This window comes from Odocoileus virginianus, chromosome 28 (genome assembly GCF_023699985.2).
Source record: "Odocoileus virginianus isolate 20LAN1187 ecotype Illinois chromosome 28, Ovbor_1.2, whole genome shotgun sequence".
Classification (NCBI taxonomy): Eukaryota; Metazoa; Chordata; class Mammalia; order Artiodactyla; family Cervidae; genus Odocoileus; species Odocoileus virginianus.
The window spans coordinates 9,795,346-9,819,815 of NC_069701.1; the positions used below are offsets into that span (position 1 = coordinate 9,795,346).

The 24,470-nt window shown below is 37.8% G+C and overlaps 1 protein-coding gene and 1 non-coding gene across 27 annotated transcripts in view; one reads left to right on the top strand and one right to left on the bottom strand.

Annotated features, from left to right (window-relative positions):
• DLG2 (discs large MAGUK scaffold protein 2) overlaps positions 1–24,470 on the top strand; it is a 2,233,668-nt gene that overhangs the window by 1,342,543 nt on the left and 866,655 nt on the right. For 2 of the 26 annotated variants that reach the window (XM_070457202.1, XM_070457204.1), the window contains exon 1: positions 10,153–10,283. The exons of 23 other annotated variants lie outside the window; for them this stretch is intronic. In XM_070457202.1, the coding sequence (XP_070313303.1) occupies positions 10,179–10,283 (105 nt within the window). In that variant the 5' untranslated portion in view covers positions 10,153–10,178. Of the gene's footprint in view, positions 1–10,151; positions 10,284–24,470 lie in introns of those variants that run through there. One more of the 26 variants, XM_070457199.1, reaches the window with a different exon arrangement.
• LOC139031944 (U6 spliceosomal RNA) lies at positions 23,316–23,422 on the bottom strand. Its single transcript, XR_011484493.1, has one exon. It is a non-coding gene; the product is annotated as a U6 spliceosomal RNA (small nuclear RNA).

Sequence of the window (24,470 nt, forward strand, 5' to 3'; positions counted from 1 at the left end):
AGAGTTCCTTATATATTTTAGAAACAAATCCTATATTAAGTATATAGTTTGTAAGTTTGCTTGCATTTTCTGACTTGTCTTTTCACTCTCCTAACAATGTTTCATGGAACAGAAAACTTCCATTTGTCAATGTCCAGTTTATCAAGTATTTTTCTTTTATGGTTGTGCTTTTGGTGGTGTATCTAACCTTTAGATCACAAAGATATTCTGCGTTTTAGAAGTTGCACTTAGGCTGTATATGTAGTTCTATATTCTATCTTGAGTTTTTATGTAGTAAGAGGTATATATCAAAGTTTGTTATTTTGCATATGGGTGTCTAATTACTGCACCAACATTTGTTGAAAAGATTATCTTTTCTTTATTGAACTGCCTTTGCACCTTTGTTGAAAATAAATTGGCTCCAGATGTGTGGGTTGATTCCTGGCGTTTCTAGTCTGCTGTGAGCATGCTAAGTCACTTCAGTCGTGTCTGACTCTTTGCTCCCCCATGGCCTGGAGTCCTCCAGGCTCCTCCCTCCATGGGATTCTCCAGGTAAGAATACTGGAGTGGGTTGCCATGTCCTCCTCCAAGGAATCTTCTCAACCCAGGGATCAAATCTGAGCCTCTTTTGTCTCCTACATTGGCAGGTGACTTCTTTACCACTGGTGTCACTTGGAAAAACCTCGTCTATTCCACTGATCTGTTTATCTGCACATGAGTGCCAAAGTGTTTGATTACCTTTAGCTGTACAGTAAGTCTAGAAAACAGGTAGTATTGTTTCTCTGATTTTATTTTTCCTTTTCAAAGTTGTTTTGGCTATGCTAGATTCTTTGACTTTCCCTATGATTTTCGAATCAGTTTGTAAGTTTTTCTAAAACAAACACATAAGCAAACAGATAACCTTGTTGGGGTTTTGACTGGGTATGCATTGTACTGAACCTATAATATTCAGTGTATGACATCTTAAGAATATTGAGTCTTATTACCCAGGAACTTCATGTGTCTCTCCATTTATATATCTTTAATTTCACTGAGGAAAGGTTTGTGGTTTTCAGTGTACATGGCTTATAAATATTTTTATAAAGTGTATCCCTAAGTTTTTTATGTTTATAACCTTATGGTAAATAGTATTTTTTCTTAATTTTTCATTTATTTATTGTTGGTAAAGAGAAATAAGTTGGTTGTTTGTATGCTGATCTTATGTTCTGCAATTTTGCTAAGCTCGCTTATAAATTCTGAAGTTTACTTTAGATTCCAGTGATTTTCTACATAGACAGTTATGTCAAAAGTAAAGAAAGATACTTTTATTTTTTTTTCCAACATTTTTTCTTGACCTGTTTAACTGTCTAGAACCTTTCAGACAATGCTGAACAGAAGTAGTAAGAAGGGACGTCCTTATTTTATCCTGAGAGATTTTTTTTCTTCCCTTAACCAGGAATTGATATTGGTTTTTGCAGTGTCTTCTTTGTCTGTTGAGCACAGGTTTTTGGTTTTTTCTTTTTTTTTCCTTTTCTTTTCTTTTCTTTAAATGCTTGTAATATGATGAATTATGTTAGGTCATTTTTAAGGGTTAAACCTACTTGATTATGATGCATTACCCCCTTTATATGTTATTGGATTCAATTTGCTAAAATGTGTTTAGAATTTTTTTTTTCATATATATTAACGAGAGCATGGGCTTCCCTGGTGGTTCAGTGGTAAAGAACAGGCCTTCCAAGCAGGAGATGTGGGTTCAATCCCTGGGTCGGGAAGATCCCCTGGTGAAGGAAATAGCAGCCCACTCCAGTATCCTTGCCTGGAGAATCCCATGGACAGAGGAGCCTGATGGGATACAGTCCATGTTGTAGCAAAAATGTCAGACGTGATGGAGGAACAAAGCAACAGCAATGAGGGCATGTGAATATTTGCTTATTCTTGTAATACTTTCATCTAGTTTGGTACCAAGCTATTGATGGCCTTAAAAAAAAAAAAAAAAAAAAAAGCAAGTTGTAAAGTATTTTTTCCTCTTCAGTTCTCTGAAAGAATTTGTGTAGAATTAATTTTTTTTCTTAGATGGGATTCATCAGAAGCCATCTGGGCCTGGAGTTTCCTGAGGGTTAAGTTTTTAGTTACAAAATAAAAACTTCATTAGGAATATGGCATGGCTATTTAGATTACTTATTTTTCTTGAGTGAGCTTTAGTAGCTTAAAACTCTCAAGGAATTTGTTCCATATAAGGGGTCAAATTGTTTCCAAGATTTCCTTATTAGACCTTCCATGGCTATAGTATCTGTAGTGATGCTACACTCATTTCTAATCTTGAAAATTTTTCTCTTTCATTAGTCTTGCTAACAGGTTATCAATTGTATTGATACTCTCAAAGAAGTAGCTGTTAGTTGTATTTTTTTTTTCTATTTTCCCTTTTCTTCTGTTTTATTTGGCTTCAATTTGCTAGATTTTTTTTCTATTTTAATAAGGTGTAAGCTAGATAATTAAGATTTTCTTTCTTTTCAAATATAAGTGTTTAGTGATGTATAGTGTTAGTTGCTCAGTCATGTATGATTCTTTGTGACCCTGTGGATGAGCCCAACAGGCAGCTATGTATATGGGATTCTCTAGGCAAAAATACTGGAGTGGGTAGCCATCCCCTTCTTCTGGGGATCTTCCTGACCCAGGGATCAAACTCAGGTCTCTTGCATTGCAAGCAGATTCTTTACTATGTAAGCCACCACAGAAAATCCATTATTTCCTTCAGTCAGTTCAGTTCAGTAACTCAGTCATGTCAGACTCTTTGCAACCCCATGGACTGGAGCACACCAGTCTTCCCTGTCCATCACCAACTCCAAGAGCTTGCTCAAACTCTTGTCCATTGAGTCAGTGATGCCATCCAACCATCTCATCCTCTGTCATCCCCTTCTCCTCTTGCCTTCAATCTTTACCAGCATCAATGCCTTTTCCATTGAGTCAGTTCTTTGCATCAGCTGGCCAAAGTATTGGAGTTTCAGCTTCAACATCAGTCCTTCCAATGAATATTCAGGACTGATTTTCTTTAGGATTGACTGGTTGGATCTCCTCGCAGTCCAAGGGAGGCTTAAGAGTCTTCTCCAACACCACAGTTCAAAAGCATCATTCTTTGATGCTCAGCTTTATTTATAGTCCAACTTTCACATCCAAACATGACTACTGGAAAAACCATAGCTTTGACTAGACGGACCTTTATTGGCAGAGTAATGACTCTGCTTTTTAATATGCTGTCTAGTTGGTCATAGCTTTTCTTCCAAGGAACAAGCGTCTTTTAATTTTATGGTTGCAGTCACCATCTGCAGCGATTTTGGAGCCCCAAAAATAAAGTCTGTCACTGTTTCCATTGTTTCCCCATCTATTGGCCATGAAGTGATGGGACCAGATGCCATGATCTTAGTTTTTTGAATGCTGAGTTTTGTTGTTTTTTTTTTTTAGTTGGAGGCTAGCTACCTTACAAAATTGTAGTGGTTCCTGTCATACATTGACATGAATCAGCCATGGATTTACATGTATTCCCCATCCCGATCCCCCCTCCCACCTCCCTCTCCACCCGATCCCTCTGGGTCTTCCCAGTGCACCAGCCCCGAGCACTTGTCTCATGCATCCAACCTGGGCTGATGATCTGTTTCACCCTAGATAATATACATGTTTCAATGCTGTTCTCTTGAAACATCCCACCCTCGCCTTCTCCCACAGAGTCCAAAAGTCTGTTCTATACATCTGTGTCTCTTTTTCTGTTTTGCATATAGGGTTATCGTTACCATCTTTCTAAATTCCATATATATATGTGTTAGTATACTGTAATGGTCTTTATCTTTCTGGCTTACTTCACTCTGTATAATGGGCTCCAGTTTCATCCATCTCATTAGAACTGATTCAAATGAATTCTTTTTAATGGCTGAGTAATATTCCATGGTGTATATGTCCCACAGCTTCCTTATCCATTTGTCTGCTGATGGGCATCTAGGTTGCTTCCATGTTCTGGCTATTATAAACAGTGCTGCGATGAACATTGGGGTGCACGTGTCTCTTTCAGATCTGGTTTCCTTGGTGTGTATGCCCAGAAGTGGGATTGCTGGCTCATATGGCAGTTCTATTTCCAGTTTTTTAAGAAATCTCCACACTGTTTTCCATAGCAGCTATGCTGGTTTGCATTCCCACCAACAGTGTAAGAGGGTTCCCTTTTCTCCACACCCTCTCCAACATTTATTGCTTGTAGACTTTTGGATAGCAGCCATCCTGACTGGCGTGTAATGGTACCTCATTGTGGTTTTGATTTGCATTTCTCTGATAATGAATGATGTTGAGCATCTTTTCATGTGTTTGTTAGCCATCTGTATGTCTTCCTTGGAGAAATGTCTGTTTAGTTCTTTGGCCCATTTTTTGATTGGGTCATTTATAGGCAAAACACTCTCCGACATAAATCACAGCAGGATCCTCTATGACCCACCTCCCAGAATATTGGAAATAAAAGCAAAAATAAACAAATGGGATCTAATGAAACTTAAAAGCTTTTGCACAACAAAGGAAACTATAAGCAAGGTGAAAAGACAGCCCTCAGATTGGGAGAAAATAATAGCAAACAAAGCAACAGACAAAGAATTAATCTCAAAAATATACAAGCAACTCCTCCAGCTCAACTCCTGAATGTTGAGTTTTAAACCTACTTTTTCACTCTCCTCTTTCACATTCATCAAGAGGCTCTTTAGTTCCTCTTTGCTTTCTGCCATAAGGGTGGTATCATCGGCATATCTGAGGTTATTGATATTTCTCCTGGCAATCTTGATTCCAGCTTGTGCTTCATCCAGCCTGGCATTTTGCATGATGTACTCTGCATATAAGTTAAATAAGCAGGGTGACAGTATACAGCCTTGACATACTCCTTTCCCGATTTGGAATCAGTCTGTTGTTCCATGTCCAGTTCTAACTGTTGCTTCTTGACCTGCATACAGATTTCTCAGGAGGCAGGTCAGGTGGTCTGGTATTCCCATCTCTTGAAGAATTTTCCACAGTTTGTTGTGATCCAAACAGTCAAAGGCTTTGCGATAGTCAATAAAACAGAAGTAGATGTTTTTCTGGAACTCTCTTGCTTTTTTGATGATCCAACAGATGTTGGCAATTTGATCTCTGTTTCCTCTGCCTTTCCTAAATCCAGGGTGAACATCTGGAAGTTCACGGTTCACATACTGTTGAAGCCTGGCTTGGAGAATTTTGAGCATAACTTTACTAGCGTGTGAGATGAGTGCAATTGTGTGGTAGTTTGAACATTCTTTGGCATTGCCTTTCTTTGGGATTGGAATGAAAACTGACATTTTCCAGTCCTGTGACCACTGCTGAGTTTCCAAATTTGCTGGCATATTGAATGCAGCACTTTCACAGAATCTTTTAGAATTTAAAATAGCTCAGCTGGAATTCCATCACCTCCACTAGCTTTGTTCGTAGTGATGCTTCCTAAGGCCCACTTGACTTCTCATTCCAGGGTTTCTGGCTCTAGGTAAGTGATCACACCATCTTGGTTAAGTGGGTCATGAAAATATTTTTTGTGTATTGTTCTTCTTTCCTTAAGTACTGCTTTAAGAGCATCCAACAAATGTTGACATATTGTGTTGTTTTTTTTTTTTTTCATTCAGTTCAAAATGCATTCTCACTTACTTTTGATTTCTTTGGCCAGTAGGTAATTTAAAAGTGTGTTATTTGCTTGTCAAATATTTTGTGAATTTTCAGAGATTGTTCTGTTGCTGATACAACTTAATTTTACTATGTAAGAGAATATACTTTCTTTGGCCTGAATTCTTTTAAATTTATTATAATTTGATCTATGGCTCAGAATATGCTCTATCTTGGTAAATGTTCCATGAGCACTTGCGAAGATTGCTGTGGTAGGGTGGAATGTTTTTTTAAAGGTGCATATTCAGTCACTTCAGTCGTGTCTGACTCTTTGCGACCCTACGGACTATAGCCTTTCAGGCTCCTCTGTCCATAGGACTTTCCAGGCAAGATTACTATAGTGGGTTGCCATGCCCTCCTCCAGAGAATCTTCCTGACCCAGGGATTGAACCCACAGTTTCTGCAGGTGGATTTTTTTAACTGCTGAGCCACCGGGGAAGTCCGGGTTTTTTAAGGATATATTAGCCTAAATTGATGGATGGTTTCATAAAGGTTTTACATATCCTTATACACTGAAACTGCTTAGTATATTAATTATTCAGAGTAGTATACTGAAAACTCCAATTATAATTATGAATTTCTCTATTTCCCCTATTGCTTTGTTTTCTCCAGAAAACCATTTCTGTATTCTCAATTCAGCAAGTTCACTGGGTTCCAACTGGATCCCCTTTTTCTGTGATGTGGCCTAGACATTCAGGGTGTTAAATGGGGCAGTCACAGGACTTATCTTGTTTCCTATCTCCCAGAGTTCACTGATTTTTCTTCTCTGTCCATTTTTGACTAATTGTTTCATATATTTTGTTCCATTTTTTTTTTTTTTTCAGATAGGAATGTAAATCTAATCCCCATTGCTCCATTTCTGTTGCCACGAAGTTATATTTAAACCAGTCCCAGCAGAAAGCTTTCAAATACAGGCCTGTTTGAGCATGGCAATGCTACCGAATAAAAAGTACTTTTAACATTCTAAGTCCTTTAATTTAATTTAGAGGTATTTCAATATTATGGACATATGGCCTAGTGACTGGGGGTTTAACAGAAAATAGTAGGCTTTACATATCAGGCAATGTGCTCACAAGAAGAAAATATGTATAACATTTTACTTTGTGGGCAGAAGTAAATGCATACTGAGGGGTTGTTGAAAATAAGTAGAGAATTGACATTATATAATATTTATCTTTTTATCTTAGTGCTTACTTAGCACATAGTAGAGCTCAATAAATGTTTGTTAAACTGAGCCAAATTGAATTACATCAAACATTAGATCAGGTTAAGAGTCATGGTGGACTTCACTTGAATATCGAAAGTAATAGACTTTAGAACTTACAGAAGTGATTGTGTATGAGTAAAAAACATGATATATGTACTGAATTTTTAAAAAAAGCAATTATGTCTGAAATGTTTGAGCCACCTAACCCCTCCAAAGTATATCAATATTCCTATTTTAAAGAGTAAGAAAGAAATATGTGACATTTACTCTCTCACGAGGTTTAGTTTCACTGAATTTATGCACACTGATGCTTTAAGAACTGGTTAAAGCTAACATTGATTAGAATTAGGAACAGGAAGCTACTGACATTTTATTCAAGAATAATAATTGTATTCAATAATTGTTACTTGACTCCAGTAATAATCATGAAAAAGTGAAAGTGTTAGTTGCTCAGTCATGTCTGACTTTTTGTGACCCCAGGTACTATAGCCCACCAGGCTCCTCTGTCCATGGAATTCTCCAGGCAAGATTGCTGGAGTGGATAGCCATTCCCTTCTCCGGGGGATCTTCCTAACTCAGGGATACAAGCCAGGTCTCTTGCATTGCAAGTGGATTCTTTACCATCTGAGCCTTGGGGTCATGTTTTCTCTTTTTTTTTCCTTGAAAAAACTAGTAATGGTCTTTCCCACTCTGAGCCTTTATTCTAGGTCTTCTTCTTTAGGAATGCCCCCTACCTATCTCTGCAAGTCCAAATTATACCTTAACTTTAACCTCTAGCCAAGTGCTAAGTCTTCTATGAGGTTGCCCTAATTTTCCTAGTTGATGTAATTTTTCTTTTTCATTGTTTTATAAATAGTTTATACCAGCTTTTTTATGATACTTACCCTTTTTTAACTTGTCTTTTTTGTTATGTGTGCCCATGCATCATCCTTTCAATTAAACTCTAAGCTCCTTAAAAACAAAATCAACATCTGATATATCCATTTGCCCATACATAATACAGTGAAAAAATGTAGCTCATGGGAGATGCTTGATATGCTTCTTGGATCAATAAATGAATGAATGCATGATTTCAAGAGTGTTTTTCATGTAGAGTTTCTACATGCAGACTGTGGATTCTCTACCCTTTGGCCAAAGAGTAAGGAAAGAAGAATCTTTTAAAAGATGCTGCTTAAATGAAAAACGCAAGAAGGAATCTGATGAACAGTAAGTAGAAGAAGTCCAAGGCAGGACAGAAGACCCAGAGGCTGAGGTCTGGAGTAATGATGAATATTTGTTCAAGGTATTCTGAAAGGATATTTTGGAGGATAACTTAGAAAACAACTTTTATTTTCCTGTTGTTTGATCGGAAATACAAATACCAGCTAGTGGAGGAGCACTTTCTGGGAGTTGCAGGCTGGCTGGTCGACAATGCATGAGGAGGAAGCATGTGGCTGGGGCAGATGGGAGAGTGTAAGGGACCAGTCAAGCAGAGGAGGGCCTGTGGGTGTGAGCGGAACAGGAGAACACCATGAATGGGGAAAAGAGAAGTTGCTTGAATTGAATCTGAAAAACAAATTGTCTAATGGCAGTAGCCTTATGGTGTGTACTCATGAAATATTAAGGAAAAACAACCTCCTTGCAAATTAGCCCAGGTAGAGATTTTGAAAGATCAATTCTACCTGCAATTCCTTCAGTTCAAAATTGAAAAATAAATGAGATGAGAGGCACACTTTGCCTTTGAGACTCTCACACAGCAAGGTCATTAGTATGAACTCACCCACCATCACCAGGGTACAAATGCAGAAAATCTAGGTAACCCAAATCATGCAGCTCTTCTAAAAATAATACAGCTAAAATCCTTCATTTATGTTACCACACTGTTTTCTACAATTTTTACCTTGTTTTACACTCCTTGGATTTTCTAGGTCAATTAAAAGCACAAGTTACTCATCATGCTATGTATTGCCCTCAGCTTACCCCTTACTCCTAAAAATACATGAATCGATAACCCCATTGTTGGCTGTGTAATTAGTCCTGAGAACATAAATTCCTTTGGAGCTTCAAAGTGCTTAGTACCTTACAAGGTGCTTTATCCCTTGCCTCAATGATCCCACAGCCTAAGGGCTAGTGGAGCCTCATCTTACCTTATGGGCTCCTGTCTGAAGGGAAGGGACTTTCAAAATACGTTGCTATATTCTGTTGTTCAGTTTTTACTTAGGTTCAACTTACACCTTTTGTTGGGCTTCCCAGGTGGTTCAATGGTAAAGAACCTTCCTGCCAATGTAGGAGATGCGGATTCGATCCCTGGGTCAGGAAGATCCCCTGGAGAAAAGAATGGCTACCCACTCCAGTATTGTTGCCTGGAAAATCCCATGGAGAGAGGGTCCAGGGGGGTATCACAAAAAGTTGGACACAACTGAATGATTGAGCCTGCCTGCATGCCTTTTTGCTAAAGTGTGCAAGCAACTTCTTTTGAATTAACATATTCCAGTGACGTGTAGCCCACTCTCAGGCCCCTGGAATATTTGAAGGTTCACTTTTCCTGGCATTATTTATATAAATTCTACCTAGAAGAACTAAATGTGCCTTTTACCTAACATATGAAACAATAGAAAGGTCTTCTAAAATCTCTTGGATTTTAAGATAAATTATTGACTCCTGTTGTCCTCAAAGATTTTCTAGCTAGCTTTTAGAAATAACCCTAGATAAATAACTGCAGTTAATGAAGGCAGTAATACCCTATAGATGAAAAATATATCACATCTAGATCATAGCTAAACTGAGAGAATAATTGGACATATTAAATGACACTGTGAGAAGGCAAATATTTCACACAGAGCAGACAAGTGTAGACACCTGCCTCTATGTGTGTGTGTGTGTGTGTGTGTGTGTGTGTGTGTGTAACCCACTCCCTTCAATTTTACTACTTTTCACAAGCTATTCAAATTCTACCTCCGGGGCCTGCCACCCAAATCTTCTGGTGGAAATATTTTTTTTTACATTTCTCTCCCTCCTACTTCCTTCCCCCCACACACTTATGGTATGTGCAGTTTCGCCAGATCCGTGTAAAGACAGGGCAACACTGATGGGATTGCTTTTCACAAGTGTGGGAACGAAAATCCTTCCCAATGAAAACATCTGTCTCTGTTCAAGTCATGCCCAGTTATCCCCCAAAAGAAATGTTCTGATTAACTTTTTTTTTTAAGTCTTAAGATAGCAGTTTGTGTAGCAGATCTAATTAAGAAGTTTATGTAACAGATCTGCAGGGTTTTTTTTTTTTTTTTCCTTCCTTCTTCAACTGGGTTCTTTGAGCTCAGTTTGAGTGTTACTAGCTTTCGCCATGCAGCGGCCAAGTGCTTCTCGGGCTGAAAATTACCAGCTTCTGTGGGATACTATTGCTTCTTTAAAACAATGTGAACAAGCTATGCAACATGCGTTTATTCCGGTAAGGGGCATTCCTTTTATTTTCCTAGAGACTCTTTCACTTTTCTGCTATTTCTTCCTTTATAGCTATAGGTAAAATGTATATATTCTATGCATTTAAAGATGTGGTATCTTCTCTGTAGTTTTTGTTTGAGAAAAATATGTCTGTTTTTGCTCTGTGTGAAATCTGAATTATTAAAGGGTTAAATATTGATCGGTGAGAAAGAGTAAAAGGTGGTCCAGGGAAACTTACCCCACTGAAGATAGTGGTTTCTAACAGTAACAAGTAGTAGAGAAAGGGCACAGGATTGATATTCTTCATATTAACATTTGAAACAGCACACTGTGTGTATTTCCTGGCTGGTTCCCCCAAAAGCACTTAGAATGGCTTGAATATCTTTTGCAGCGGGTTTGATACTTAAATCAGGAAGCCAAAAGTTAGTTTTATATTCTGATTCTTTGCTTAGCCAAGTAAAATCTACCATAAAGCCTCTCCCTGAAAAGTGTGTTTGTTCCTTTAGGAAAGTAGTGATGCTCTACTTAGAGATTTGTAAAAATGGTTTAGAAATTAGTATTTTGAAAGTGCATAGATACATTAGGTGAGTTAATGAGTGAGTCAGTGTCATCGTGTTTTCCACTGCAGATACAATGTTTGTGCTTGTAATGATCAAACCAGAAGAACAGGCTGGCTACATTTGATAGGCTGAGGTGGGATGAATGGGACCTGCAAGAAGAATATGAAAATATGTGATTCTTTAAGTAGATCTTTTTTTGAAGGATTGAGATAATCTATTAAAAATAAGAGAACATTCTTAAAAATTAAGACCTGCAAACAGTTATTTGGAATTCCTTAAGAAAAACATTATCTATGACATAGAGAGAGTTGGATTCAATCTTCTTTGAAATTCAAGTTGTTTTCAACTGACTCAAGTTAGATTTCATTATGTTTTTCTCGGTAACTGAGGAATCACCTGTTTCAAAGATTTAAAGTTCTTCTCATTGAATACTATTTTCTGGTTGGATCTCTGTAAGTTTATCTTAATTTTCAAGGACATAAAACATAGTTTTTGCAAGGGTTTAAACCATTCTTGGTGGGAAGCTTTCTAAATCAGACTAAGTCATAATTATTCAACTTTGAACTGGAATCTGCTGTGTAAAGTTTGCTTCTCCTATCTTTATTAAACTCTTCCTCCTTTGTTTTATCATGAAGGTTATGATACCCCTGATGAAGCGCAGGTATCTCCTCCTTTGTAGAGCTTTCTCTGGCTAAGACAGAGCTATTTTCTCCTTTCTCAATTCCTTGAGATCTCAGGCACCTCCGATCTATCACCCAAATTACTTAATTGTATTTTCTTTTCTGTCTCTCTAATTATATTGCAACTTCTTGGAGTTGAGGAGAAAAGAAAAATAGGTTTGAAAAAGGAAGTGATATTTGTTGGGGTTTTGTTTTCTTTTGTTTTCATGTATCAAACTCCTTGAATATAGGCTGTATCTATTCCTAGGGTCTACCATAGTGCTTGGCACAACAGAGCGCTTGGTGAGCATGGGCGGAATGAATGAAATCAACTGAGTGTCTCCAATTCCATCATTTCAAGTTACTACAGGGCAGTTTTCATCACCAGCTTTGTCTATACTGACTTCATAAAATCATTTCTATTCAGATCCATCTGGAGATAACTATAAACCTGGACTAAAGTACTGCAGTGGCTGTGATGGTGGGAGTGGTAATGTGTTAGTGCAGAAGATAGACCTTTCTGGGGAAAAATAGACTTGGTTTCAGTTAGTATAGTCCATGGGCTACTCTTCTTCCATTCTTGTGTCTGGGCCCCCATATTGCAGGCATTTACATAGACATATTCAAATTTTATCCGTATTTTCTTCATTTTGACTGTTCTAAATCTTTTTCCAAAGATATTAGGAATTTGTCAGTCTCTCGACTCTTCTCAGATTGCTTCCAAGTCTTGCATTAAATGTATCATTATGTCATCATGATTTTATGAGGACTACTTTTAGAAAACATAGCCATTATTAAAATATTACTACCAGTTGAAAATAATTCTGTTTAAACTGAACCTCAATTTATTTAATTTTAGAATATATAATTCAGGTCTCAGGAAAGAGCTTCATTTATTCCATATTTTATGTACTTTTTAAACCCAGTGATGTGTATTTCATACACACACACACACACACACACACACACACACACACACATTTACCCACATATACATAACCGAGTATGTGACATTCTTGGCTAATGATACCCTTCATTTTTTTTTTTAGAATATCCAGATATATTCTTAAACTACACATCTTCACAATGATGCATTAAGCATATTAAGGGAATTAAAAACTATATTGACATAATTATCTTCTTTAAAATAGATTTGTTGCCTTTTAAAATAAAACACTAAGAGGTGAATGATACTCAGGAAGTATAGACATACTTTGATGTAGCTGATCTTAGAAACACTGACCTGAAATCTTCACAGGCTGTCTGTGCATCTCCTGTAAATGTGGATTACTAACACAGCATTAGAATACGGGCCACGTGGCTCATCTGGATCATCTCTGACACTCACAATAAGCTATAGATCACAAGCAGTTTTTCAGTCAGGGCAGTTGTGTACTAATAATAAACCTGCCATAAAATCTCAAGTTATAATAATCTTCCCAAGAGAACCTCCATGTGCAGCCTAAAATACACACTGGAGCGAGGAAACATGGGATGAAGACCTGAAAGTGCGCTTCAGCTTGTCTGTCCCACCACTACTTTGGCAGAGAGAGCCTTACCCTTTGCCCAACTGGTGCTTGACTGTCTTTTGCTGAAATGTACAAAATTGGTTTTCCTTGTACTGCTGGCCACCATGTTTGGTTTTGGTCTAATGTGAAGGTCATGTAGCTTGCCAAGCACTGGTTGAAATACTAAAATGATTAAATCAACAGAACCCCTGATGATACTTATATGGAATTCTGCCCACCAGGAATTTTCAAATGGACCTTGTTGAGTGCCTTAAGTACCCATGAATTGCCCTAAGAATTAAGGGGTGCCAAGCTTCATGGATCTCAGCTGGGTTATACAGATCAAACAGAATTTGATGATGATAGAAGAGGGCATTCCAAGTAGAAAGGAACAGTAAAGATATTTACTAATTGTGTAAACATGGTTCATCTTCCATCTGATCTTCCATTCAAGCAGTATTTACCAGATACATTTTATGTATCAGAAATTATGTAATATGCCAGGGCAGATAGCAAAAAATAGCACAAGCTCAAGCCCTACCTTGAGGGCATTTAGATTCAAGTGGATGAGACAAACATTAAATGAACAATTAATACATATCTGTACCGCACACTTGAATACTATCCTGTGAGAGTTGTTCACAGTGTTTGTCACAATTGTAATTTAATATTGCTCATATGCAATTACATATACAGATATATGTAATATACATCTATTATCAAAATAGTATAGCAATTATAGATATTTTGCAAAGCCACTACAAACTAAACAAATAAATCATTCTTTGCCAAATATTTTGTAGTCTTAAAATGCATATTAATTTCTTTAGCAAACAATTAGTACATCCTGTCTGACCTCTGACACATCCCAGACTTGGTACTTTAGTATAAAAGTGATATTATATGCTGAGCACCTGTTGTGTGTCTCATACTGTTCTAAGTCCTTCACATATATTTCATTCAATTCTGGCAACAACTCTCTGATGTGGGCGCTGTCATTTCCACTTTACAAAATTTACAGAGGTTAAGTAAGTTCCTCATGATCACACAGCTAATAAATGGAAAGGCCGGGCCTTGAAACTAGTTAATCTGGCTTCAGAGCCCATTTTTTTAATAGGTTCACTAGAATAAGGAGAAAACCACTGAAACCAAAACAAGTGCAGCATAGCATGTGGAAAGCAGCAATCTAGGGATATACAAACCACAGTAAATGCAGCAAGGTGGACGTGACCCATCTGCTTGAGTGGAGAGGAAAGATGCCCAAGGAAGAATAAAAAGAGGAGAGAGGTCTTGAGATGGTTTTAAAATAGTGGTTTACCAGGTGAAGGGAATGAGTGAGGCGGCCACATAGGTGCAGAGACGCTGAGGCGTGAGAGAATAGTATGGAGTGAGGTGTAGTCATCAGTTTTCTTCAGGTTCTCATGTTCCTCTTTGAGCTTCAGAAGGAATGTCAGGAAGAACAGAGATGAGAGACGGGTCATTTATTTAAGGTAAGAATCCTATAGGTCAATCAGAAAATGAAGAATGGAATAGTTATGGAGCCACAAAGTGACGTTCCATCTTTCAAGACAGCTCACATTTCCTTCCATGAGACTTGCCTCAGACAATGTAACCAGATGATACACCTTCTCCCTCATTATTTCAACCCTGATTAGCACTCCTTGAAGAAACATAAGAGTAGAAACCTACATCCATATGGCTTTAATCTACGTTTCTCGTTTCATCATCACAATACCAACAGCAAGTGGCCCTAATATTATTATCTCCATTTTAGAGGATCAGTACCTTGTTCAAAGATCATATAGATGCTATGACCATGAAAGAAAGCAGGCCTTCAAATCCTCGCTCCATCTGCCTTTCCCCTTCACCCTCATTGTGGTTCTTTGCCTGTATCTCTTGTGCTGTTTCTCTGTTTTATATTATAAGCCTTTGAAGGATTTCTCTTGTTTTCATATGGCGCAGTAAACTCTTTGCAGAGCAAACCATGTGTTTCCCTGGGAGGTAAACCTGAAAGGGAGCGGGAATATGTGTACATACAGGGCTTCCTTGGTGGCTCAGTAGGCAAAGAATCCACCTTCCATGCAGGAGACTGGGTTCAATTCTTGGGTCTAGAAAATATAGGAAGGTCCCCTGAAGGAAATGGCAGTCCATTCCCATATTCTTGCCTGGGAAATCCCATGGACAGAGGAGCATGGTGAGCTACAGTTCATGGGGTCACAAGAGTCAAACATGACTTAGTGACTAAACCACTACCATGGCTGATTCATTTTGTTGTCCAGCAGAAGCTAACACAACATTGTAAAGCAACTACATGCCAATAGAAGTTTTTTAAAAAACAAACAAAAAACCTCATGTGTTTCCTCTGCCTACATTCTACAGTCCTAAGTACACTGCCTTAAATATGATGTTTGCTAAACAAATCTGTATGTACTGATTAATACTTAAAATGTAAGAACTTAGGCATCAGTGAGATTGATAACGAGGAAATAATCCTACTTGTCTCAAACATCCTTGAAACCTGTCCGATCTGCTCCACCAACACTTTTGCAGACCCTGCCTCCAGCCCCTGGATGTTGAGTTTAAACCATCATAAGCTTAGGTCAGCTCTAAATAGGGTTTGCTCAGTGATGAGTTTCAGTCCTAGTTCACGGTGTTCCAAATGTGTTTTGTCCTTTCCGGATTCTAAATATTACTTGACTCATCATCCTCAATCATGTCAGATTTCTTTCTCTATTTTATTCCTCTTAGCCTCGCTTTGCACTTGTGTCTAGTAACACCCCTGTTTTTAGTCTATTTCCTTCTGAAGAATATGAACAAGGCTATTAATGGAATTTCTATTAGTAAAGACACTTAATAAAGATGGCACTTAATCTACAGAGATGTTCAACCTAAAGGGGACAACAACAACAACAACTATTATCTGAAGCGACCTGGATAATTGCAACAGCCTGGATCTGAATGAATGTTTGCAGATTCCTGGTGAAATGGAATGGAATTGTCACTTTTGTTTTTGAACAAAAGGCAAAATCTTGCTATCTTGTTATCTTCCTCTTGCGTGCAGTTTGCATTTTTTTGACTGCTGGTCTTGTGATTTCTGTGCATAGGCATCTGGAGTCTAAGAAAAATTAACGCCAGGTGCAGGATGCCTGGTCTTTGTTTCAGTATTGCTTATGGTAACGTGTTTGTGTTGACTCATCAGAATGGGGTATTAGCGCAGATACATGTTGTGGTACAGTGGGGTAAACCCCATCCTCTGCCACTCCCACTTTCCTCACCTACTCTGTAAACTGCAAAAATAGGGCCCCAAACATTTTTTGTTACAGAACACAAAAGCAGACAGTTGTTAATAATAGCACAGGGTTAATAATAGCACTCTTAACTCCAAGTAACAAAAAAATAGACAGGGTTAATAATAGCACTTTTACTCCAAGTAACAACAACAAAAAAAAAAAATCACACACACATCAAGCACTGAAAACCTTTAATGAACTAATAGTAGAAAAGACTGTACTGCACTCTTTTTTTTCTTTTTCTTTTTTTATTAAAGGATAATTGCTTTACAGAATTTATTGGTTTTTTTTTGGTCAAACCTCATCATGACTCAGCCACAGGTATACATATACCCCCTCCCTTTTGAGCCTCCCTCCCATCTCCCTCCCCATCCCACCCCTCTAGGTTGACACAGAGCCCCTGTTTGAGTTTCCTGAGCCACACAGCAAATTGCTGTTGGCTCTCTATTTACATATGGTAGTGTGTTTCCATGTTACTCTCTCCATACATCTCATCCTCTCCTCCCCTCTCCCCATGTCCATAATTCTATTCTCTATGTCTGTTTCTCCATTGCTGCCCTGTAAATAAATTCTTCAGTACCATTTTCTAGATTCTGTATATGTGCATTAGAATACAATATTTATCTTTCTCTTTCTGACTCACTTCACTCTGTATAATAGGTTCTAGGTTCATCCACCTCACTGGAACTGACTCAAACATGTTCCTTTTTATGGCTAAGTAATATTCCATTGTGTATATGTATCACATCTTTAGACAGTCATCTGTTGATGGACATCTAGGTTGCTTCCATGTTCTAGCTAGTGTAAACAGTGCTGCAGTGAACAATGGGATGCATGTTTCTTTTTCAATTTTGGTTTCCTCAGGGTATATGCCTAGCAGTGGGATTGCTGGGTAATATGGTGGTTTTATTCCTAGTTTTTTTTTAAGGAATCTCCATACCGTCTTCCATAGTGGCTGTATCAATTTACATTCCCACCAACAGTGCAACAGCATTCCCTTTTCTCCACTCCCTCTCCAGCACTTATTGTTTGTAGACTTTTTGATGAGGGCCATTCTGACCGCTATGAGGTGATATCTCATTGTGGTTTTGATTTGCATTTCTCTAGTAATGAGCGATGTTGAGCATCTTTTCATGTGTTTGTTTGCCATCTGTATGTCTTCTTTGAAGGAATGTCTTTCAGGTCTTTTCCCCACTTTTTGATTGGGTTGTTTGTTTTTTGGTCATTGAGTTGTATGAGCTGCTTGTATATTTTGGAAATTAATCCTTTGCCAGTTGTTTCATTTGCTATTATTTTCTTCCATTCTGAGGGCTGTCTTTTTACCTTGCTTGTAGTTTCCTTTGCTGTGCAAAAGGTTTTAAGTTTAATCAGGTCCTACTTGTTTACTTTTTATTTCCATTGCTCTAGGAGGTTGGTCATAGAGGATCTTGCTTTGATTTATGTCATCAAGTGTTCTCCTATGTTTTTCTCTAAGAGTTGTCTTAAATGTAGGCCTTAAATCCATTTTCAGTTTATCTTTGTGCATGGTGTTAGAAAGTATTCTAATTTCATTCTTTCACATGTAGCTGTCCAGTTTTCCCAGCACCATTTATTGAAGAGTCTATCTTTGGCTCATTGTATATTCTTGCTTCCTTTGTCAAAAATAAGGTACCCATAGGTGTATGGGTTTGTTTCTGGGCTTTCTATCTTGTTCCATTGGTCTACATTTCTGTTTTTGTGCCAGTACCATGCTGTCTTGATGACTGTAGCTTTGTAGTATAATCTGAAGTCAGGAAGGTTGATTCCTCCAGCTTCATTCTTCTTTCTCAAGACTACTTTGGCTGTTTGGGGTCTTTTATGTTTCCATATGAATTGTGAAATTTTTTGTTCTAGTTTTGTGAAAAAATGCCTTTGGTAATTTGAAAGGGATCACATTGAATCTGTAGGTTGCATTTGGTAGTATAATCATTTTCACAATATTGATTCTTCCTATCCAGGCACATGGAATATTTATCCATCTGTTTATGTCATTTTTTATTTCTTTCATTAGTGTCTTTCATCAGTGTACATTTCTTATGTCTCCTTAGGTAAGTTCATTCCTAGATGTTTAATTCTTTTTGTTGCAGTGGTGAATGGGATTGATTCCTTAATTGCCCTTTCTGATTTTTCATTGTTAGCATATAGAAATGCAAGTGATTTCTGTGTATTGATTTTGTATCCTGCAACTTTGCTAAATTCACTGATTAGTTCTAGTAACTTTCTGATACTATCTTTAGGGTTTTCTATGTACAGTATCATGTCATCTGCAAACAGGGAGAGCTTTACTTCTTTTCTGATCTGGATTCCTTTAATTTCTTTTTCTTCTCTGATTGATGAAGCTAGGACTTCCAGAACTATGTTGAATAATAGTGGTGAAAGTGGACACCCTTGTCTTATTCCTGATCTTAGGGGGAATGCTTTCAGTTTTTCAACATTGAGAATAATGTTTGCTGTAGGCTTATTATATATGACCTTTACTATGTTAAGGTAGGTTCCTTCTATGCCCATTTTTTGAAGAGTTCTAATCATAAATCGGTGCTGAATTTTGTCAAAGGCTTTTTCTGCATCTTTTGAGATTATCATATGGTTTTTATCTTTCAATTTGTTAATATGGTGTATCACAATGATTGATTTGCATATATTGAAGAATCCTTGCATTCCTGGAATAAACCCAACTTGATGATGGTGTATGAGCTTTTTGATGTGTTGCTGAATTCTGTTTGCTAAAATTTTTGCATCTATGTTCATCAGTGATATTGGCCTGTAGTTTTCTTTTTGTGTGTTGTCTTTGTGTGGTTTTGGTATCAGGGTGACGGTGGCCTTGTAGAATGAGTTTGGAAGTGTTCCTTCCTCTGCAATTTTTTGAAAAAGTTTTAGAAGGATAAGCATTAGCTCTTCTCTGAATGTTTGACAGAATTCTCCTATGAAGCCATCTGGTCCTGGGCTTTTGTTTTTGGGGAGATTTTGATCACAGCTTCAATTTCAGTGCTCGTAATTGGCTTGCTCATAATTTCTATTTCTTCCTGGTTCAGTGTTGGAAGATTGAACTTGTCTCAGAATCTGTCCATTTCTTCCAGGTTATCCATTTTATTGCCATAGAGTTGTTCATAATAGTCTCTCATAACCCTTTGTATTTCTGCATTGTAGAAAAGACTGTACTTTTTTAAGCTTCATTTAGATATTTTTATTTATCAGGAACATGCCTAAGAACAGTAGAGTTTGTAGATTTTATTTTGCATAGAAATCAGAAAATATACTGTACTAATGTTTTTACTATTGCTACCACCGAGATGACCACTACGCTCATTTCTGCCTTATATTTTCCTTATCTTTGTCTATCTTATTTCAGTTCTCAAAGCAATATAAACTAGATTTTTTCTCATTATTACTTTGTAAGGTAAGGAAGACAGGTTTTAACATCCCATGTTATTTATAAGGGGCTTCCCAGGTGGTGCTAGTGGTAAAGAACCCGCCTGCCAGGGCAGGAGATATAAAAGACACGGATTCAGTTCCTGGGTCGGGAAGATCTCCTGGAGGAGGGTACGGTAAACTGCACCAGTATTCTTACCTGGAAATCCCATGAACAGAGGGGCCTGGCAGGCTGCAGTCCATCGGGTTGCACAGAGTCGGACACAGCTGAAGTGATTTCACGTGCACATGCACATCATTTGTAAGAAAACTGAAGTGGCCAGGATCAGAAGTGGTTAAGTAGTAAAACATGGCCTAGTAGGGCCAGACTCATTTTAGTGCACTTTTGCTCAGATTCAGAATTTTTGCTACTTAAAAAATCTAGGTCTGAATCCTGGCTCTAACACTTGCTGTCTTGGGAAAATGCTTCACATCTCTGTACCTCAGTTTCATCCTCTCTAAAATTAGATATTATACAAATCTTTTTTAAATTTGTGATTTAAATGAAATAATGTGAATTAAACCCTTAGTACAATGGCTAAGCAAAGAAAGTGCCCAGTAAGGGTTGCCATTTATATTAATATTGCAAATTTTTAACATTAGCCCAACTGTATCCTTTTACAGTTTGCAGAGGGTTTTTTTTTGTTTGTTTGTTTTGCATAGTTTTTAATCTTTGATCCCATTTGCTTCTCAAAGAAGCTCATGAGGTTGACCAAATAATTTCCAATTTCCATTTGTAATTAAACAGAAGGTTTCAGAGAGGTTATTGACTAAGACTGTTGTATGAGAAAAGATGTCTTAAATATTTATTAGATGACCCAAATCCTAAACCCTTTTTATTACTATCTTACTAATAAAAATGAGGTTAGTATTAAGTTCAGGAATCATCCAATTCTTATTTATAGTTGGGTGTAGCCTTAGAATAATTTAGGGAGTTAGGTGACCTGATCGAGTTCTGCAATGGTACAGCAGTCCCCAGCAGGCCTCATCTGCTGAAGCCAAGGGCAGGGCTGGGGGATGTTCTCCCTTAACATAAAAGCATTACATGCAGGTGATTTTTGTCAAGTTAGAATAGGCAAGGAGGGCTCATGAGATGTCAGGCTGCAAACATTATATTCGTAAGGAAGTCATCATCTCCTTTCCAGTTGGTTGGGGAAATCCTTTACAGAAAGAATGAAGGTTCCAACGTGTCTGAGTTCACAATTCCAGTGGACAAAGTGGTCTAAAAGAACAGAGGAGAGTCAGCCTTGAACGCATCATTTCACTCTCCACCTTTGACAGAGTCCCCATGTGCCAGAGAACAGCTTCCTCTCTGCCTTCTTTCCCTTCATTCCGTTCTTCTTTCTTATGCCTACCTTCTTTCCTTAACCCACAGCAATAGGTAATATTCCTTCATCTTCCCTCTGATACACAGAATGGTGGCATTATCCTAGGCCCAGGAGGAAGTAAATTGGCAAAGAGAACCCTTGCTTTGCAGAATAACTGAGGGTAAGAAAGCCATTGGAAAACTGAGAAACCCAAATAACATTGGCAGGGCCACTCTGGGAAGCTGAGACAGCTGTGGGGCTAGGAACTGGGTGGCATTTTGGACCTAGAGATCCGTAGGCTCTTGGCTGTGGGGCAAAGAGTTCATTGCCTAGTCAATGACAATATACAAACACATCTGCAGAATATGTTCTTTGGCACCAGCAAATGTTGGCAATGTTTAGCCAACCTCTATTTTTCTAGTCCCCATCCACTTCTCCTTTTAATCTATTCTTTCCCCTTGTTTTTCCTCACTGAAAATGATTTCAAATAAGACATTGCTTTTGAAGAAAAATGGGTAGACGTGAGATTGATAGATGTACAGATGTTTTCAGAATTTAAAATAAGGGAAATTGATCTAAAAGGTTGTCTACTCTCTTGCTGCCACAACCCAGCCCAAGTGCCATCATTTAAAAGCAGGTATTGAAACATTTTCCAGACACAACAGGAACATAAGCACCTTATCTCTTACTGATAGTGAAGCAGTAAACCAAACTCACACCTCCTCTTCATCTTTCTGCCTTACATTTTACCCCCCTCTCACACACACACACACATACACAAATATTCTAGATACGAAATATTTTAAGATTTTCTCCATGACTGTTACATTTTAAACTTTTTTTTTCCATTTATTTTTATTAGTTGGAGGCTAATTACTTTACAATATTGTAGCGGTTTTTGCCATACATTGACATGAATCAGGCATGGAGTTACATGTGTTCCCCATCCCAATCCCCCCTCCCCGCTCCCTCCCCATCCCATCCCTCTGGGTCTTCGCAGTGCACCAGCCCCGAGCACTTGTCTCATGCATCCAACCTGGGCTGGTGGTCTGTTTCACCCTTGATAGTATACTTGTTTCAATGCTGTTCTCCCTGAACATCCCACCCTCTTCTTCTCCCACAGAGTCTAAAAGTCTGCTCTGTACATCTGTGTCTCTTTTTCTGTTTTGCATATAGGATTATCATTACCATCTTTTTAAATTCCATATATATGTGTTAGTATACTGTAATGGTCTTTATCTTTCTGGCTTACTTCACTCTGTATAATGGGCTCCAGTTTCATCCATCTCATTAGAACTGATTCAAATGAATTCTTTTTAATGGCTGAGTAATATTCCATGGTGTATATGTACCACAGCTTCCTTATCCATTCGTCTGCTGATGGACATCTAGGTTGCTTCCATGTCCTGGCTATTATAAACAGTGCTGCGATGAACATTGGGGTGCACGTGTCTCTTTCAATTCTGGTTTCCTCAGTGTGTATGCCCAGCAGTGGGATTGCTGGGTCATGTGGAAGTTCTATTTCCAGTTTTTTAAGGAATCTCCACACTGTTCTCCATAGTGGCTGTACTAGTTTGCATTCCCACCAACAGTGTAAGAGGGTTCCCTTTTCTCCACACCCTCTCCAGCATTTATTGCTTGTAGACTTTTGGATAGCAGCCATTCTGACTGGAGTGTGATGGTACCTCATTGAGGTTTTGATTTGCATTTCTCTGATAATGAATGATGTTGAGCATCTTTTCATGTGTTAGCCATCTGTATGTCTTCTTTGGAGAAATGTCTGTTTAGATCTTTGGCCCATTTTTTGATTGGGTCATTTATTTTTCTGAAATTGAGCTGCAGGAGTTGCTTGTATATTTTTGAGATTAATCCTTTGTCGCTTCATTTGCTATTATTTTCTCCCATTCTGAAGGCTGTCTTTTCACCTTGCTTATAGTTTCCTTTGTTGTGCAAAAGCTTTTAAGTTTCATTAGGTCCTATTTGTTTATTTTTGCTTTTATTTCCAATATTCTGAGAGGTGGGTCATAGAGGATCTTGCTGTGATTTATGTCAGAGAGTGTTTTGCCTATGTTCTCCTCTAGGAGTTTTATAGTTTCAGGTCTTACATTTAGATCTTTAATCCATTTTGAGCTTATTTTTGTATATGGTGTTAGAAAGTGTTCTAGTTTCATTCTTTTACAGGTGGTTGACCAGTTTTCCCAGCACCACTTGTTAAAGTGGTTGTCTTTTTTCCATTGTGTATTCTTGCCTCCTTTGTTGAAGATAAGGTGTCCGTAGGTTCGTGGATTTAAAAATAGGGAACGCTTCATGAATTTGTGTGTCATCCTTGCGCAGGGGCCATGCTAATCTTCTCTGTATCGTTCCAATTTTAGTATATGTTCTGCCGAAGCGAGCACACATTTTAAACTTTGAACATATGATCTACTGTCAAATTATGGTTAGTAGGGGGTAAAAACGAAAACAGACCTTAGATATTAGGAAACCTTAGAGTTAAGGCTTATAGCACATGGAGAAAGGCAAGAATGGAAGAAAGAGCTTGGTGATAATTTTCTGTTTCACTTCAAATCTTTTTGACTCTTTAATATGGCAGAGAATTCTTTGCCACTAATTGCATGGTCATGAGGGCAGAAAATTAACTGCTTCATTAAAAAGAATCTAGGCTCTAAATATGATCATACAAAATATAGATTATGAAAATAATCATAAATAGCTTTTTAAGGTGCCTCGTTTAAGATAATCAAAACCTCATCTTTTATCCAGTTAATTAGAAAATACTTTTATTATTGATCTTTTCCTGATTCTACTTTTGTCTTATTTTTTGCATGCCTTTCTTAATGCCATGTCTTCTGACTTTCTGTATCTGAATGATGAGAGCAGAGGTCATCATTATCCAGAACGGTGACTTGTATAGCATCCTGCCTTCTTTCCAATATTTCCCAGAAGGTCAAAATTTATGATGAATGAAATCAGATCCTTGATGAGACAGACTCTTAGAGGTTATCCATTTCACTCTTTACTCCTCAAATATAAAAATAAATTGGGAGGCTCACTGTATTGACTTTTCATCCTGAGTTACAGAATTTGCTGGGTCTAAAACTGAGATCTTCTAATTCCCCATCATCCATCTTTATGCCAGTGACATAATCCCTGGGCTGGATTGTGGTTATTTTCAGGGAGCTAGAGTATCTGATTTTTTTTTTTTCTTTTTCTCTTTTTTTTTTAACTTTTTTTTTTGTATTGGGGTATAGCCCATTAACAATGCTGTGATAGTTTCAAGTGGACAGGGAAGGGACTCGGCCATACATATACATGTATCCATTCTCCCCCCAAATCCCCTCCTATCCAGGCTGCTACATAACATTGAGCAGAGTTCCATGTGTTATATAATAGGTCTTTGTTGGTTATCCATTTTAAATATAGCAGTGTATGCATATCTGATTTTTG